This window comes from Leuciscus leuciscus (assembly GCF_965113295.1).
Source record: "Leuciscus leuciscus genome assembly, chromosome: 4".
Lineage (NCBI taxonomy): Eukaryota > Metazoa > Chordata > Actinopteri > Cypriniformes > Leuciscidae > Leuciscus > Leuciscus leuciscus.
The window spans coordinates 52,326,807-52,343,240 of record NC_138728.1 but is presented as its reverse complement, the minus strand read 5'-3'; the positions used below and the strand labels follow the sequence as shown (position 1 = coordinate 52,343,240).

General features: G+C 37.8%; 1 protein-coding gene and 2 long non-coding RNA genes across 3 annotated transcripts in view; 2 read left to right on the top strand and 1 right to left on the bottom strand.

The window, feature by feature from the left end:
- Positions 1-16,434, bottom strand: part of LOC309497079 — a 284,477-nt gene that overhangs the window by 264,230 nt on the left and 3,813 nt on the right. The window lies entirely within an intron of this gene.
- Positions 7,822-12,039, top strand: LOC309496445 (uncharacterized protein; the record flags this gene model as incomplete). Its single annotated transcript, XM_082166436.1, has 5 exons — positions 7,822-8,233; positions 9,304-9,459; positions 9,781-9,992; positions 10,294-10,434; positions 11,873-12,039. Exons 1-5 carry the CDS (start codon positions 8,052-8,054, stop codon positions 12,037-12,039), a joined length of 858 nt encoding a protein of 285 aa, XP_082022562.1. The 5' UTR covers positions 7,822-8,051.
- LOC309497072 lies at positions 14,646-16,274 on the top strand. Its single transcript, XR_014205351.1, has 2 exons — positions 14,646-15,678; positions 15,804-16,274. It is a non-coding gene; the product is annotated as an uncharacterized lncRNA (long non-coding RNA).

Here is a 16,434-nt window from a genome sequence, read left to right as displayed (position 1 = left end):
GTTTTATGACTATCCATTTGCGCTACGTCGGTTGGTGACGCCCCTTTGGAAATGATTTGTCTACATAGCTTCGCCAGACCCTACACTCAGTTTCAACTGAGAAGGGTCTGGTTTTAACCAGGCTAGCTGATCTGTGGACACTGGATAGTTCATTCATGGCACAATGTTTCTTCCAGGTTTCCACGTCAGCGCTGTTTGATCCGTTAATAACGGAGAAATGTGAATGTTTCTCACTAGATCTCGCAGCGATGTTACTTCAGTGGCAAATTCAAATGCTTTCTTTACTGGATCTCTTAGTGCTGTGTAGTAACAGTGTCGCATGATCACGATCGGCTCGCGCTGCACTGGTCCAAACGGTCCTTCAACCATACAATAACGAGCAGTTTCGTTCCACTTGCATTACGTTTGCCATTTCATGTTGGGCAATGTTGTGGTCGCGCCGGCGTCTCTTACATTATGAGCGCGCTTGAAATAACGAAATTGTAATTGAAATCGGCTTTGTAAGCATATGATTTTTTTAAAACTTTGAAAAAATATTTTTATATAAAATTATTAGTGGAACATTTTATGCATCTTTATTCACCTCAAAGCATATCCGCTCTCGCGCCCCCCCTGTGAACTCTGGCGGGGCGCGGACCCCAGGTTGGGAACCAATGATCTAGAGTGTGCTAAGAATTTTGGACGTGTGGGGCGAACTATTTCTTTTCTTAGCTGAAGCGACAACGGGACAAAATAAATGTAAAGAGAGACATAGTGGAGTTCCTATTTTCGTTTTGACAAGTATAATAAATTCTGTAGCCTACTATGGAGTGAGAATCATGCCAAAACCTCACACACACACACAAAACGTGTTTTACTCACACCCAACGATTCACAAACAAACTCAGTGTGGTTTGCAAATACAAAACATCACTCACAAACGAATGCATTTTGTTCTGCAAATAAAAAACGTACCTATCAAACAAATACAGTATGTTTTACATATACAGTACAAAGAAACGTATTTCTTCAATGACAAAAATATCCTCCAAGTACAAACTAAAATCTTTCAAGTACAAAAAAAAAATCCTTCAAGTAAAAAAAAAAAACCTTCAAGTACAAAACAAAATCCTTCAAGTACGAAAAACTGTCACGTGACTTTTGGCACTAATTTTCCGCCTTGCTGATCCACACACAAATGCCTTCAGATCCACACACATGCTAGTAAACTGTCATGTAATTCGCACTCCACAATAGCAGGTGGCACTGTTACCAACTTGCTTGGCGCCGCCACGGACATGGAAATAGAAGAGAAGAAGAAACGCTAGCGTGGGGGACGTTGTGGGGGACGTTGTGGGGGACGTGGGGCCAACAGGTGAGCTTGCAGTCGTTGCTGGTGAAAAATCAAATGTTAACCAAACTCCAGAAATGTCTGTCGTGGGTAGGGTGATATATATATATATATGTGTGTGTGTGTGTGTGTGTGTAGCTTATGGTACCGCAGGAGCTAACCTAGCTTACACCGATTAGGCAAATTTTTCATTTTGTTTCTAACTTAACTAAATTAAACTATGGTCACATATAACGATACACTTGATACGTCTTGGTCTTAAGGCGGAATTTTGACGCGAAGACGACCTCAGGCCACACACATTTGTTTAAGCACCATCTGAGGAGTCATGTTAAGTCACTGAAATAACAAAATAACGGGAGGCGGATAACTTCACATCCAATCCACTTTATTCATGTAGCACATTTTCAGATGTGTAATTCCAACATAATACAACATCATTTGTTCACCCAATTAGTTAAGTTTTTATAATAATTGTAGCGACCCGGAATAATGAGCTACGAAGCAGGAGCTGGTTTAGCTGGTCTTTATTCTCCACATTAAAATTGTATGCCAGATCTGGGTTATATCTCACAACCCTTATAGAGTCTTTTTTATATTCAAACTATTCGCAAAAAAATCTGAGTGCCATACTGTTTATCAAAAGAACCTGGCCAGTGTAGGGTTTCCAGATACAAATCTGTTCAGCCATCTTTCTGTTCATAACCTGAAACAAGATGCTTTCCAGAAATCAAAAACAATGGCTGATAGCATATCTGGAAAAAATACACTGGCCAGGTTCTTGATTTTTATACTGCATAAATGCAACTGTATGGCTCTTGAGCTTGTTTAGAACATTTTCTATAAAACTGAATTGTATCTGTAATGATAAAATCTAGTGTTTGCATAGCCAATACTTGTGAGGTAAAATCTTGTTTGGCTTTGTTCTTCAAAAAATGATTTGACAACCATGAGCAAAGTGTATAAAAAACGCATTCTCTATCATTTTGAGCATTTATATATTTCTATTTTGTAGCATCCAGTGATGAACTGAAGGCACTCATGAAGTTCTGGGTTGGATGGGAGGCTCCTACAACTACCCTCACGTTGGAGGTGACTAACTGTAGTCTGCCAAAGTCTTCCACGTGCTTTGAGACTCTCCGTCTTCCTGTCCGCTACCAAGACTTCACTGTAGTTAAGGAAGAACTGATTGCCTGCCTTCAAACATGTGACACTGGATTTGGATTGGTATAATGGCAGTGCTAAAATGTAGCTTCTTTCAAAGGCAGTTCTCATTCATGTGTTTGTTCAGAGTTTGTTCAGTCGTGGATATAAACTTAAGACCACGCCTCCTTTACCTCCACAAACGGGGAGCGAATGTCTTCGAAGAATTCAATAAATGTCTCCTTTATCTCTGAGTCCTTCTACGTTTTCCCATCTCTCTAAAATCTGATGCAGCCAGTTTGGTTCTCTTTAGTCTTTTTTTTTTGTCGTCTTTCTGACATCTTCAAAACCTTTTATTTCAACATTTCCCCCGATGTGACCACGTTGCATTGTCTCCTGGGTTGTTTGTTGTTGTCAGTTAAACAGAAAGTTATTGTATTTTTTTGGTTGTTCCAACCCCCCAGATGTTTTAAGATTGTATTCACACTACAATAATGAAACCCCAACCAAATTTTCTGAGATTTTAACAGAGGTATGTGTGTTGAACACCATTGAAGACAGTGTTAGCATCTGTTAGATTTAATAGTAGGGGGAAAATGGTTCAATTTGAGTTTATTTCCGCTATTTTCGTCTTCCGGGTTTAAAATCTTCATCGTGTCCACGCCACAACACTATAGTACTTTGATGACTCATCGGTGTCTCATAATTATTCATGACTGAGTTTTCTTATCCAATGAGAAGACACTTGCTCTTAATTATTCATGACACCACGTGGAACTTTCCAAAGACAGACATGCCAAACTGTGATATCGCGTAGTAGATGAGAGAGCAATGATGGGACGCGCGTTTGTTTTCGTGGTGCAAAAGTTCCAGTGCATCTTTCCCAGCGATGCTGCCAGGGCTAGACTCTGGCCATCAACCACGGACACATCTAAACTATGTGTGTGTAGCAACCATTCAACTGGAGAATGGTGGACTTCAGCCTTGTACACCAATGCAGGTTTCTTGCGAGTGATGTGGTCCCGAGGACTTTTCTGATTTTATGATGAATTATGATTACTGTAGTAGGCTAATATGTGTAGCAGGGCATTCAGTTACTTTTGAAAGGACAAAAATAAGGTGTCAGTGTATTTCATTAGACTTTAACTTTGCCAGCTATAAAAAAATCTAGCATTTCCTCACGTTTTACCACTGATTTTTAGTGACAGTTGATATGCATGGGCCACTGGCTTTGACCACACCCACTCCCCTCCCTTCTTCTCACAGCCATCCACGCCCATTTAAGTTGCATTTTTTCAAAAAGATTGTGAGCTAGACTTGAGCTGAAAGAGGGGGGGGTTTCATGACCCTTTAAAGTCCGCTGCTAGCACTGCTTGAGGAAAGCTATGCTTCCTGCTGCCGCTAGCAGTCCTAACAGGGGGCATGTCTGCTGGTCTGGTTTGATTAAACATGAGACAACCTCACTGATTCAGAAATATTTATTTGGTTTTAGTGTGAAAAGAAATGATAGGCCTATACTGTAACATCTCTTACAAACCAGTTATTAGCAGGGGCACTATTCTGTAAATAAGTGTTCTTTTTGTTACCCAAATGTATGTAGAGAATGTGAGTGTGTATTTGTGCTACAATTGCATCGAATCAGGTCCTTTGCTGAGTACGTTTTACTGTAAGCCTTGTAAGTGCTGGACATACTGCACAGTAAGTAGGTAGATGTCTGAGCCATGTGATTGGGAGTGTCCCAGGGGATTTATGGCTGCCCTAAGTGCTGCCATTTGTTCATCACTCAGTACATCGCCCATCTCAGGAACAGTGACACCATGGTGTGGCTCATCAGGCAGGCCACTGTCCTCCCAGTCCAAATGTGGTAGGTACAATCCCTGAAAAGACATGTAAAGTGTTTATGTAGAGCAGTGGTTCTCAAACATTTTTTACATCAAGGACCCGGACCACATTTGATAACATTTTGAAACAAACTCCAGAAATACACAATATTTATTTCTGAGACTGAATAACATTACTTTCTTTGTCAATGTATGTTCAAATTAATGTCAATGGGATGCATTTTTGGTGAAATTTATAAAGAAATTTGTGGAAAAATAGTCTATTTCTAGAAAAAGTCGGAATTAAAAGTTGTGTGTGTGTATGTATGTATGTGTATATATATATATATATATATATATATATATATATATATATATATATATATATATATATATATATATATATATATATATATCAACCAAGTATTACATACATGATACAATTTCCACACCTTGATGGAGGGGGAGACACATTTGTCACTGAAGACTCTGGTAATGACTCTTCTGCTGTAAAAATAACAATTTATTTTATATAGAGCTGCAGGTATAAATAAACATTGAAAAAGTTTAATATCATTCAAATGTTTACTGAATAAATCCGGAGATCTTGTCATTTGTAGTTCTGTGGATGAGAGAGAGAAATATATTGCTTTAAATATATTTTGAATGATACCTAATATGTTAAATAAATAAAGAAATTGTGGAGAGTATTATATTCTGCAAACCTTTGTCTTGTGGGAATGTTTGGGGAAATGGCTGATCTAAAAACACAACAGAAATGTGAAAAGACATGTTAGCCGGCGGCTTTGAGTTTTCAGAGTTTTAGAAAACTAAATAAAGCGGATGGGTGAGTAACATGTATTATTAGTGACTTACATTTGGGTGGACCATTTTTTGTAAATTTTTTTCCCTTAATTAGGATAAATCTGCCCTCATCTAAAATATATAGAAAAAAATATGAAAGATAAAAGTTAGTAGCAAAATGCATGTTTTATGTATAAAAAAAGTATGTATAAAAATACAGTAATTGACAATTTTGCTCTTCAGCGGACTTGGTATTTAAATATGTTGTATATTTTTAACAGTTTCAGTTTTAATTACTTTTTAATCACAGTTTTAATCACTTTGATACTATTTCAGAAGTCGCATTTTTCTCACAAACAATTTCACAATTGTTAATTTTCTCCAAACTGAACCTCTGTAAATGTTTTTTTTTTTTTTTTTTTTTTTTTACCTGCAACTATGCTTTATAATGGTTACATTACTGGTTACATTACTGTAATAATAATAATAAACCATAATAAAAACTTGCTGTAAAGTATAACGTTTCCAAATGATAAAAACTATAATTACTTGATGCTATAAAATGTCATTATGTTCCACTGGAGCACTCCTGTGACTTTCTGCAGACAGCCCTTACAATATAAATAAACTGACCTTTCACATGCAGGTGAGGTCATGTAGCAGCAACTGCAATGGTAAGACCTGTTTTCACGCTAAAAATATGCATACTTTTCACACATTTCCACAGAGTATATAGGTCTACTGAGCTGTGGTTGTTGGTAGAGTACAGAGCTCAGGTGCTAGGTTTCTACAATTTACCTAATACTTGAATATGAAAATAGTACCAAAGTGATTAAAACACAGTAAATGTAAAAAAGAGAGAAAAAAAAGAAGAAAAAATATAATTTTGTTGTGTGATTCAAACATTTACCATCAGTTTCAGACTGAAATCTCCTTGGCTTTTTGTGCTGCCTCTTTTTATTTGAGGTGTCCTCCGTTTCCAAATTAGACGTCTCTGCAACAAGCCTACATTTCTGGGAGTCTGGAAAATATAGATTGTTGCCAGAATATTACATTTCATAAAGTAATTTTAGAGATAAACTGAAAAAATGTAAACAACATTGTAAAGCTATTGTTTGGCAAATAGGTGGTCCTTACAACAACATATTCATGAGTTACAGTCAATACACATAGTCTATAGTCAAGTCAAGTCAAGTCAAGTTTATTTGTATAGCGCTTTTCACAATACAGATTGTATCAAAGCAGCTTCACAGTATTAAATTTAAATAATACAACAAAGTTTGTTTCAAGAGGAATTTATTGATTGATAAAATTAAATTAAATATCCCCAAAATATCCCCAACTGAGCAAACCATAGACCTGTTTTAATCCTGTTTTACCTGTTCTTAGCCAAAAAATTATAATACGGAACCGTTTCCATTTTTGTTTGTCAGGCATGGCACTTTTTTGAGCCAGCTGCCGTGTGTTCAGGAATGTCCAGTAACAGAATATTCCCTGTAAAAAAAGAAAAAAAATGCTTTTTTTGTTTTGTTTGTATTTTATTAATCTTATTTTAATATCGTAAGTTAATGTTACTTTAAACTAATACTTAGATTGTGTAGAAATTTAAAATGTTGTGTTTTTTGTTTTTTCCTTGTACATGATAGTTAAAAATAAAACAAAAATAATCTGTAATACCATACAGTAGCCACTAGATGTCTGTATAGCCCTTTACATAAATATTCAGGGCTGTGTGTTCCCAAGTTGTGGAAATGAGACATGATTGCTTGGTTTCAATAGGTTTTTAGCTACAACATAGTTACTTACAGCTATATGACATTTTCTTAAATAGTTTATATTTTTCATATATAAATATATAATAAAAGTAAAAAATAAAATATAGATATTTCTTCTTGCTTGACTTTATTTATATATGTGACCTTGAAGTAATCCAAAAGTAATCAGATTACATTACTTTCATATTGTGGTACTTGGATTACGTTACTGAATACTTTTTTCATGAAGTAATTTGTAACTGTAAAGGAATACATGTTTAAAGTAACCCTCCCAAGTCTGCCGAAGACCCATTTTTTTCGTCTCCAAGTTGTGGCTGCCCTCCCTCTGCCATACTGTAATAAACGTAATATTAAATTAGAACACGTCTAGTCTGCAAAGACCTGACACAAAAACTAAATATAACTCCATGGCAAAAGTAATGAAAAGGCTTGCATTTAAGCACTCAAAACTGCATATGCATGCTTAGCATGCCTATAATGGATCAAAATATGTATTAGATACTATTAATTACAAATAGAAAATAATTAGTCTCTGTTGTCATTTGCTCAAAGTTGGCAGAAGTTAGTATTAACATATAAATATAATACTGTGTAGGAGAATATTAATGCAGTTTATCAGACATTTACATAGACATTATACATATGGAATGAAGTGACACCTTTTGAAGTAAACAGTGAAACAAACTATCACATTGTAATTTAAAAAAAGTTAATTAAATGTAAATGTAAAATTAAAATAGTATTTAAATATTTTGGTAATGTCACCCAGCTGTAATTGTATCCCCTACGAGACGCGTGTCTTGATTGCTACACTGGACTGCAATTTATTGATCTGATGTTTTTTCTCCTTTCAGTGAAGGAGCACACCTGGATGTGCGGAGTGCCATCTCTGAGAGCCTGCAGTCATTAGGTGCAGAGCTGAGACAGGCTGCTGCTGTAGATACACACTGCGATAACTTTTTCTTTAGACTGGGAAGCATTGTCCATGTTTTGTCCAGATTGGTTGTGTACAGACCACTGCGACAAGAAGAGGAGATATTTTCACTTTTAAATGTTGCATTACATGAGCTACATATCTATTCTTTGCCAGTCCAAACCTGTGAAAGATTTTTCTTTCTCAGTGAACCGCAACTGAAATATTTGCTTGACGAACATTTCACAGTTAAAGAAATTGCTGCAATGTATTCTGTAAGTCAACGAACAATCCGGAACAGAATGACCCAGTATCAGTTATCTGTGAGGCAGACTTACAGTGATATCTCTGATGAAGACTTAAAAAAACATGTGATGGAATTCATTGCCAGTTGTCCTAATACAGGACAAAAGATGGTCATGGGACATCTTAAATCAAGAAGTATAAGGTATGTTTCAAACTATGAATATGTTACTTCTTCAGAGAACTGTTTAAGGCTACGTTTACACGGAAACGATCTGAAGAGAAAACACAAAAGTGATCACTTTTTATTCTGCGTTTAGACGAGCGTTATGGAGCCCCCCTCTGCGTGCATATGGTGACGCAAAAGTGTGTGAAATTCAATGTAGTATGCACTCCAGGTGGCTAGGTGGCAATGTGAAGCACTGATCGGTGCCTTCACTGTCTAGCAGACTTTTGCGTTTTTACCGTTTAGACGAAAACGCGATGGTGGAGCATTTTTAAGATTTCCACTCTGGAGGGTGGTTTCACTTTTTTGCGTTTTTAAGCCCAAAAAACGCCGTCGCCGTCTAAACGAAAGGCACATCTGATAAAATATTTTTACGTTTTCACCCGCGAGCGTTCTTGTGTAAACACTGCCTAAAATTATACACAACACGTTTAACCATGTAGAGAAATGATTTATACTTTTGGCAGGTCATGTTTGTCAAACTTGCATTAGCTGACTCTCAGCTGATCTATGTCTACCTAGGAGTACAATTCCTATCATGGTATTTCTATGGACCATACAGTATTATTCAGTAGCTTAGTGTGTTGCTCAGGAGCTAATTACCCTCCTCCATTCCCAGCTCCATGCACCTCTCGTTGAAAGTAGGACTTCGCCTTCTGATATTCAAATCAGATTAATTTGTCAGATTATATAAAATTATTGCCAATAGGAACATTAATGACATCTGCTATATATTTGGTTCTGTTGTTTACCCTAATAGCAGGGATCTTCAACCCTGCTCCTGGAGAGCTACTGTCCTGCAGACTTCAGTCCCAACCCTGCTCTAACTCTGTAATTATCAAGCAACCCTGATGTGTGTTTAATTAGGGTTGGAGCTAAAATCTGCAGGACGGTAACCCAGGAGCATGGTTGCAGACCCCTAGTTGTTGTCATACAATGCATCAACGCCTTCAAGAATGAATTTTATGATTTTTAGATATGCATAGCAACATATTTTGACTAAGGAGGAGAAACTTTTGCATGTCATTATAACAGTTCTGTTTCTACAGGGTACAGCAACGAAGAGTCCGGGAGGTTATGAGAGCCATTGATCCGGTTGGGACTATGTTACGTGGACTGGAACTGAATATTGTGCCAAGACGCCCTTATTCAGTTCCAGCACCTCTCTCCCTGTGGCATATTGATGGCAACCATAAACTCATCCGGTAAGACTTATAAAAGAAGGTACCGTTTAAACTTTTTTTGTTTTTGTAATTAGTAACATTATTAGTATAAGTAGTATTTGTTCTGGTCAAAAATCTTTTTTGTTGTAATAATTTTTCTATTATTATTCTAATGTGGGGAAAAGAACGAGCTGACTGTAAAGCTGTCTATTTGCAAATACACAATATACATTTTAAAAAGTTGATTTATCATTTGAGGCATTACAATAATCAGCAATCATATCAATACCAGCACATTGTCAACTGTTCCTGTTAAATCATTTGTTCTAATTATATATTCTCTTTTCCTCCCTGTTTTCACAGTTGGAGAATAGTTGTCCATGGAGGCATTGATGGCTTTAGCCATAAAATAATGTACCTGAAAGCCAGCGATAACAACAGGGCCTCTACTGTACTGCAATGCTTCTTGGAAGCTGTGCATGTTCATGGTCTGCCTCAGCGTGTCCGCAGTGACCATGGTGGGGAAGATGTAGATGTGGCAGGGTTCATGCTTGAACATCCTGATCGAGGACCTGGTAGGTGCAGTAAGACAAGAGTACAAAATACTAGAGTCTTATGACTCGTTAATACAAATCTGCATCACTGGTGTTAGTTGTACATTTCAGTGCTTCATATCTGCAATGTTGTATTTTTATTTTATATAAAATTCTCCACATGTGTTTATTGTTGTATCACATTTAGAAAAGGATTGGCTGTTGTATAAATCATTTGACCCTAGTCAGATTATCAGTGCATATTTCCATTGATTACAGTTTTTTTGTTGGAAGTACCTTTTCTGTTAAATTATGATTATTAAATGTGTTCATTTTCTGTCAGAGCGCAAGAGCTACATCACGGGCAAGAGTGTCCATAATCAACGCATAGAGAGGCTATGGCGGGACTTATGGTGCACAGTTATCCATATTTACTATGTGGCCTTCCAGCACCTGGAGGACATTGCAGTTATTGACCCGAACAGTGATGTTCATATCACATGCCTACACTATGTGATGATTCCGAGGCTGAACTGGCATCTGAAGTTCTTTTCTGACAGCTGGGCCCGACATACCCTGTTTTCGGAGGGCTACAGGTCTCCCCAGCAGTGTCATGACTTCGGTCTGATCGGCTGTGTTTTTGTCATTTCCCTGTGTGCCTTGTTGTCTTTGAGCGCATGTGCTTGTTTTGACAGCTCGCCATGTGCTCCGCTGTCATTGTGGTGTCCTCCCTCCCACTCGTTATCCTTAACTATCCTTGTTCTCTTCATACCTGTTGTCAATTAATCCCTCATTATCTCCCCTATTTTAGATCCTTTTGTGTTCAGTGCTTTGTCAGGGCATTGGTGACTGGACTGGACTGGACTGGACTGGACGAGACGAGACGAGACGAGACGAGACGAGACGAGAGATGGCAGAAGGAAGTGACGGTTCAGGAAGTGAGTCAGGAGAGATGGATGTAGATGGCGGGAGTTATGGAAATTGGAATATAGCAGGTAGGACAAATAAGCGTAAAAAGAGCGTAAAATCAGATGGGTGTGATAGTGACGGGAGAGGAAATGTAACAGAAAGGAAGAGAGAGGTTTTCAACATAATAGTAAAACTTGCGCAAGAGGGGGCTTCATTCGGCGATTGGAATCCAATACAGCTAACTAAATCCATAAGTAAAGAAATCGGGGAGGTAAGGAGTGCTAAAATATTGCGAGATGGATCATTAATAATTATATGTAAGGATGGAGAACAACAAGGAAAAGCAATTAAAATTAATAAAATAAATGGCAAGAAAGTGCATTGTTCTCTGATGAATGACAGAAAATGGGTCAGAGGAGTAATTACAGGGATTCCGGTAAATGTAACAGCAGAGGATATTAAAGGAAATGTAACAAATGCAAAAGTGAGTGAAGCCAGACGTCTTAAAGCAAACAGAAATGGGATTAGAAGTGATAGTCTTTCTGTACTAATCACATTTGATGAGGAAAGACTCCCGGAAAAGATTCTTATTGGATATATGTGTTATGAAGTTAGGCCCTATGTTCCCCCACCTCTTAGATGTTTTAAATGTCAGAGGTTCGGACATGTAGCATCCGTGTGCAAGGGAAAGCAAACATGTGGTAGATGCGGTGGAAACCACGAGTATGGCAAATGTGCAGAGGGAACGAAGTTAAAGTGCTGTAATTGTGGAGGAGAACATAGCTCAGCTTACCGTGGTTGTGAGGTTAGTAAAAGAGCGGAAGAGGTGCAGCGAATCAAGACTACTCAGGGAATAAGCTACACAGAGGCAACAAGGAAGGTTTCAGGAGACGCGCAGATGATAAGGCAAAGTGACACTAGAAATCAACATGTAGTGAAATGTGGAGGATGTAATAGGTTGAAGGAGGAAACTCTGATTGTGACCAAGAATGATTTTGTATTCTTTATGGCAGATGTAGTCAACTGTTCAGCACAGACAAAAAGCCGGAATGAGAGGATAAAGATTATTGTCAAATCAGTTGAGAAGTACCTTGATGTGAGAGGGCTGCTCTGGGAAACAGTTAAAGACATTCTTAATGGAGATAATCAGCCATCTCAGACATGTGTTGGATCATCCTAATGGTGTTAATTCTACTCCAGTGGAATGCGAGAAGCTTAATTTCAAATGGCCAAGAGTTTAAAAAGTATATTGATAAGTTGGAAGAGAAACCTGATGTTATTTGTGTACAGGAGACATGGTTAAAGTCACAGTTGGATTTTATTATAAAGGGATATATTGCTGTTAGGAGAGATAGAGAATCTGGCAGAGGGGGAGGTGTGGTGACATTCATACAAAATGGAATGAGTTATAAGGTAATACGTATAAGCACAGAGCATGAATCAATTACAGTTAAGGTATGGACTAATAGAGGTAATATTGACATAATCAATTATTATAATCCGTGTGGGGAATTAAGTCTAGAATCACTAGAGGAGGTTGTAGGGGTATTAGATGATAATGTGATATTGTATCTATATCTATATATATGTATCTATATATTTATAGATAATCACTGTTTGGTATGTATTAATAATGGGGAAGGAACACGATATAATAGTATGCAAAACACAGAGGCAGCGCTTGATTTAACACTGGTGTCTAGTGAAATAGCAGGTTTAAGCACATGGAATGTGATCAAATACACCACAATAGGAAGTGATCATTATCCTGTGGTTACGAAAATTGGCATAGAAGGTTATTATGAAAAGGGAAAGAAAATTCCTAGATGGAAATTGGGAGATGCTAACTGGGAAGTTTTCCAAATGATTAGTGCGAATAGATTTTGTAAACTTGAGGAGGAGAATCAGACAGATGTAAATATAATTAATAGTAAAATAGTTAAGGAGATTATACAGTCTGCTGAGGAAACTATTCCTTAGAGTAATGGAACTAAACGGACTAAGAGTGTACCCTGGTGGAATGATAACTGTAGTAAAGCCATAAAGGCCAGGAATAAAGCATTTAGAGAGCTCAAGAAACTTCATTCTCAGGATGCATTGATCCAGTATAAAAGGGCCCAGGCATTAGTGAGGAGGACAATAAGAACACAAAAAAGAACCTTTTGGAGGAAATATTGTAACACTATTGGAAGGGAAGTACAGCTGTCAGATGTGTGGGGCATGATTAAAAGAATGGGGGGGATCAGAAGAAATTATGAAATACCAGTGTTGGATAATGGTAATAAATTGGCGGTCAATAATTTAGAAAAGGCAGAACTTCTTGCACAAACATTTGAAAGGGTTCATAGTTCATGCAATCTCACAGATGAGGCCAGGCAGTGTAGAGAGAGAATCATAATGGAGAATCCCAATATAACAGAGAAAAGGGAGATGACAGGAGAGCTGTTGGGGTGCTCTTTATGGGTGTAATTATGGGTGCTCGTCAGACCACTCCAGGGAAAGATGGTGTATGCTATGGAATGCTGGGACACATGTCAGATAGTGCACTGGACATGGTGTTGGGTTTGTTTAATAAAGTTTGGGATATTGGCCAACTTCCGTTAGATTGGAAACAAGCAATAATAGTGCCCATTCCAAAACCTGGAAAAGATCAGTCAGACCCTTCTAGCTATAGACATATTGCATTAACGTCACACTTATGCAAAATTATGGAAAGAATGGTCACAGAACGTTTAACGTATTTTTTAGAGAGTAAAGCTCTTCTGTACCCATATCAAAGTGGGTTTCGTAGGGGTCGGAATACAATGGACTCAGTATTGTGCTTAGAATCAGACATCAGGAAAGCACAGACTAACAAAGAAATATTGATAGCTGTGTTTTTTTATGTTGAAAAAGCAAATGATATGCTCTGGAAGGAAGGTTTACTTATTAAGTTGAAGTCATTGGGTATTGGAGGTAGAACATATAATTGGGTTATGAACTTTGTTTGACAGGGAAATTCAAGTAAGAGTTGGCTCAGAATACTCCAGTGTATATAAGGTGGAGAATGGCACTCCGCAAGGTAGTGTGTGTAGCCCACTGTTATTCAACATAATGATAAATGACATCTTCTCTCAGCTTGAACAAAGTGTAGGGAAATCCTTGTACGCAGATGATGGGGCTCTGTGGGTAAGAGGCCGTAATGTTTTGCACGTCAGTAAGAAAATGCAAGCTGCAATAGTTGATGTGGAAAAATGGGCAAATAAATGGGGATTCAAATTGTCTGTAGAAAAAACAAAGGTGATTTGCTTTTCAAGGAGGCATAAAGTCACGCCAATTTCTATGAAGTTGTATGAACAACCACTTGAGCTAGTTAAGACAGTCAGATTTCTTGGGGTTTGGTTTGATGAGAAGCTCACATGGAATACTCATTTAGACAAAGTCAAGAACAAAGGTAAAAAGGTCATAAATATACTTCGCTGTCTGTCAGGACAAGAGTGGGGAGCAAGTAGAGTAGCCCTACAAAATATATACTGGGCATTAATGAGGTCGGTTTTTGACTATGGATGTATAGCGTACATGTCAGCAGCAGAATCAAATCTTAAGAAGTTGGATGTAATACAAGCTCAGGCTTTGAGAATTTGTAGTGGATCTTTTAAAACCTCTCCTGTATCAGCAATGTAGGTTGAAATAGGAGAAATGCCGTTAGGAATCAGGCGAGTAAAATTAATGATGGCATATTGGGTTAATATCCAGGGGCAATGTGAGTCGCATCCTGCCAAGAGTCTTTTAATAGATTGCTGGGAACACAATAAGACAAATTTCATAAGTTTTGGGTGGATCGGTGATGTAAAGGCAGAAGTCATAGGATTAAGACATTTAGATTACAGCTCTACAGTGATACAGTCGTCAATTCCTCCCTGGTTATTCCCAACACCACGTGTAGACTTAGACATACAGCAGGAATTGAAGGATATGTCAAAGAAAATTCCTGAAAGCAGAATAGTACAGAATTATTTTGATTTGCATTTCGCAGATTCCATGTTTATATTCACAGATGGTTCCAAAGATCCTGATACAGGGCGTGCAGGTGCAGCAGTTTACATCCCAGCAAGTGAGTCATATATTAAGAAAAGAATATCGGATCATGTGTCAGTATATACCACAGAATTGATTGCAATATAATTGGCCCTGCAGTGGATAGAAGAGAGGGAAACAAATAATACTGTTATTGCATCTGATAGTTTGTCTGCACTTATGAGTATTAAATCTGGCAAATCATTATTTAGATCCAATATCATCAATGACATATTCCTTATGTTATACAGGATGGAGTTAAAGGGTCTATCCACATGCTTTCTTTGGGTTCCTGCTCATGTCGGTGTGGAGGGGAATGAGCAGGTGGATATGCTGGCCAAAGGATCACTCAAAACTAAACATGTAGACTTAAAAACCCCATTAAATAAAGAAGAAGCCAAGTCAATTATCAGGAAGTATGCACAGTCCGTTTGGCAGGGGTATTGGGATAACAGTGAAACTGGAAGGCATTTATATAATGTACAGAGACAGGTTGGTGCTGGGAGGATGGTGGGATGGAAACGGAGGGAAGAAAGTTTAATAACTCGTCTGAGAATAGGTCATACAGGTCTAAACCTTTCATTGTATAAAATAGGTAAGCACCCAACTGGGAAATGTACTTATTGTAATCAACCAGAAACAGTGGAACATGTTCTTCTTCAGTGTAGGAAATACAATATTAATAGGGAGCACCTCTTTCAGTCACTACGGAAGGCAAAACATCATGACGTCTCATTGTCAGGTCTCTTGGGGAAAACAGCAGGTCAGATATACTGTTATATAATTAGGTTTCTTAAAGAAACTGAATTAATTAAAAGAATCTGAGTCTAAGTATTATTTAAAATTATTTAATTTTTTTTCTGCTTAATCTCTCGTTCCACACTCCAGTCCAGTTGGTGGCGGTAATGCACCGTTAAATGGTTTGCCAACCGCCATTAAACACAAGAAGAAGAAGAAGAAGTGCTTTGTCAGACTGTTGCTGTGAGTAAGGCTTTTCCTGAGTTTGACTCTTGCTTTTGGTCTTGCTTTTGGTCTTGCTTTTGGTTAGTGATGGCCAAATGAAGCGTTTCGAAGCATTATTGCTTTCTGATACAATTGTGTTGAAAATGGTTTATTACTCGAAGCTTCATTCAGATAGAAATTGCAGCACCATCTCCTGGTGAAGTAAATGTAATGCAACAAAGCTGACAACCATAAAATGCAAGTAGGCTTATATGTTAACACCCCGTTTATTACGTGTTTATCGAGGCGATCAAAGCTGAAACAGTGTTAGTGCTGTGAAACTCATTTATGTAGGTGAATTTTACAGATACTGATGAATTTCATGTGTTCACCTTGATAATAAAACATTAAGCATGATGTGTGTGTGTAATTATTTCTTTAGACAAGGACAGAAGATCAGACCAGCTTAAAAAAAGTTGGAAACCATCACAGAAATTCTAATGGTTTCAATTAAAATCAAGGGCGTAGGTTTGGCCTCAGCTTTGGTGGGGACATCCCCCTCCCCCTCCCCCTGGAA